Genomic DNA, 476 nt, shown 5'->3' with positions numbered 1-476 from the left:
AAGGACAGGTGTTGCACTCCAAGCTGTAGACTGAGGCCAAGAGCAAGATGTGCCTCTGGATTATGTTGTAGAAATTGTCAGGTAAGGCATATCTTTATAATTACGACAAAATCATTATTTCATTTTGGACAAATGGCATGTTCCCATGCTGAGGGATAGAGCCAAACTTCCTGCTGTGCAGTGGGAAAGGTTCCTGGCGTTGGGCTTCCCGGCTCAGCTCTTGGGAACCCTTGGGGAGAATATTACCTGGAGACTGTCCCAGGCAGTGTCACACCTGAGTGCCTCAAGAGGGAGGGCATGGGCAGAGGGGGCTGTGTGGGCTCAGCCTGGCAGACATGGGGGGCTGCAGAGCTCCTGCTGCTCAGGCTGGGAGGTGATGGAGGCTGCAGAGCTCCTCCTGTTCAGGCTGAGGTGATGGAGAGGCTGCAGAGTTCCTGCTGCCCAGGCTGGGAGGTGATGGAGGCTGCAGAGTTCCT

The 476-nt window shown here is 54.8% G+C and overlaps 1 protein-coding gene across 1 annotated transcript in view; it reads left to right on the top strand.

The window, feature by feature from the left end:
- Positions 1-476, top strand: part of LOC102037011 (disintegrin and metalloproteinase domain-containing protein 32) — a 10,562-nt gene that overhangs the window by 4,933 nt on the left and 5,153 nt on the right. The window contains exons 12-13 of the mRNA XM_031063832.1: positions 4-81; positions 182-213. Of these exons, the coding sequence (XP_030919692.1) occupies positions 4-81; positions 182-213 (110 nt within the window). The remainder of the gene's footprint in view (positions 1-3; positions 82-181; positions 214-476) is intronic.

This window comes from Geospiza fortis, unplaced genomic scaffold (assembly GCF_000277835.1).
Source record: "Geospiza fortis unplaced genomic scaffold, GeoFor_1.0 scaffold417, whole genome shotgun sequence".
In the NCBI taxonomy this organism is placed as follows: Eukaryota; Metazoa; Chordata; class Aves; order Passeriformes; family Thraupidae; genus Geospiza; species Geospiza fortis.
The sequence above is the reverse complement of the archived record's forward strand: the minus strand, read 5'-3'. Positions and strand labels throughout refer to the sequence as shown.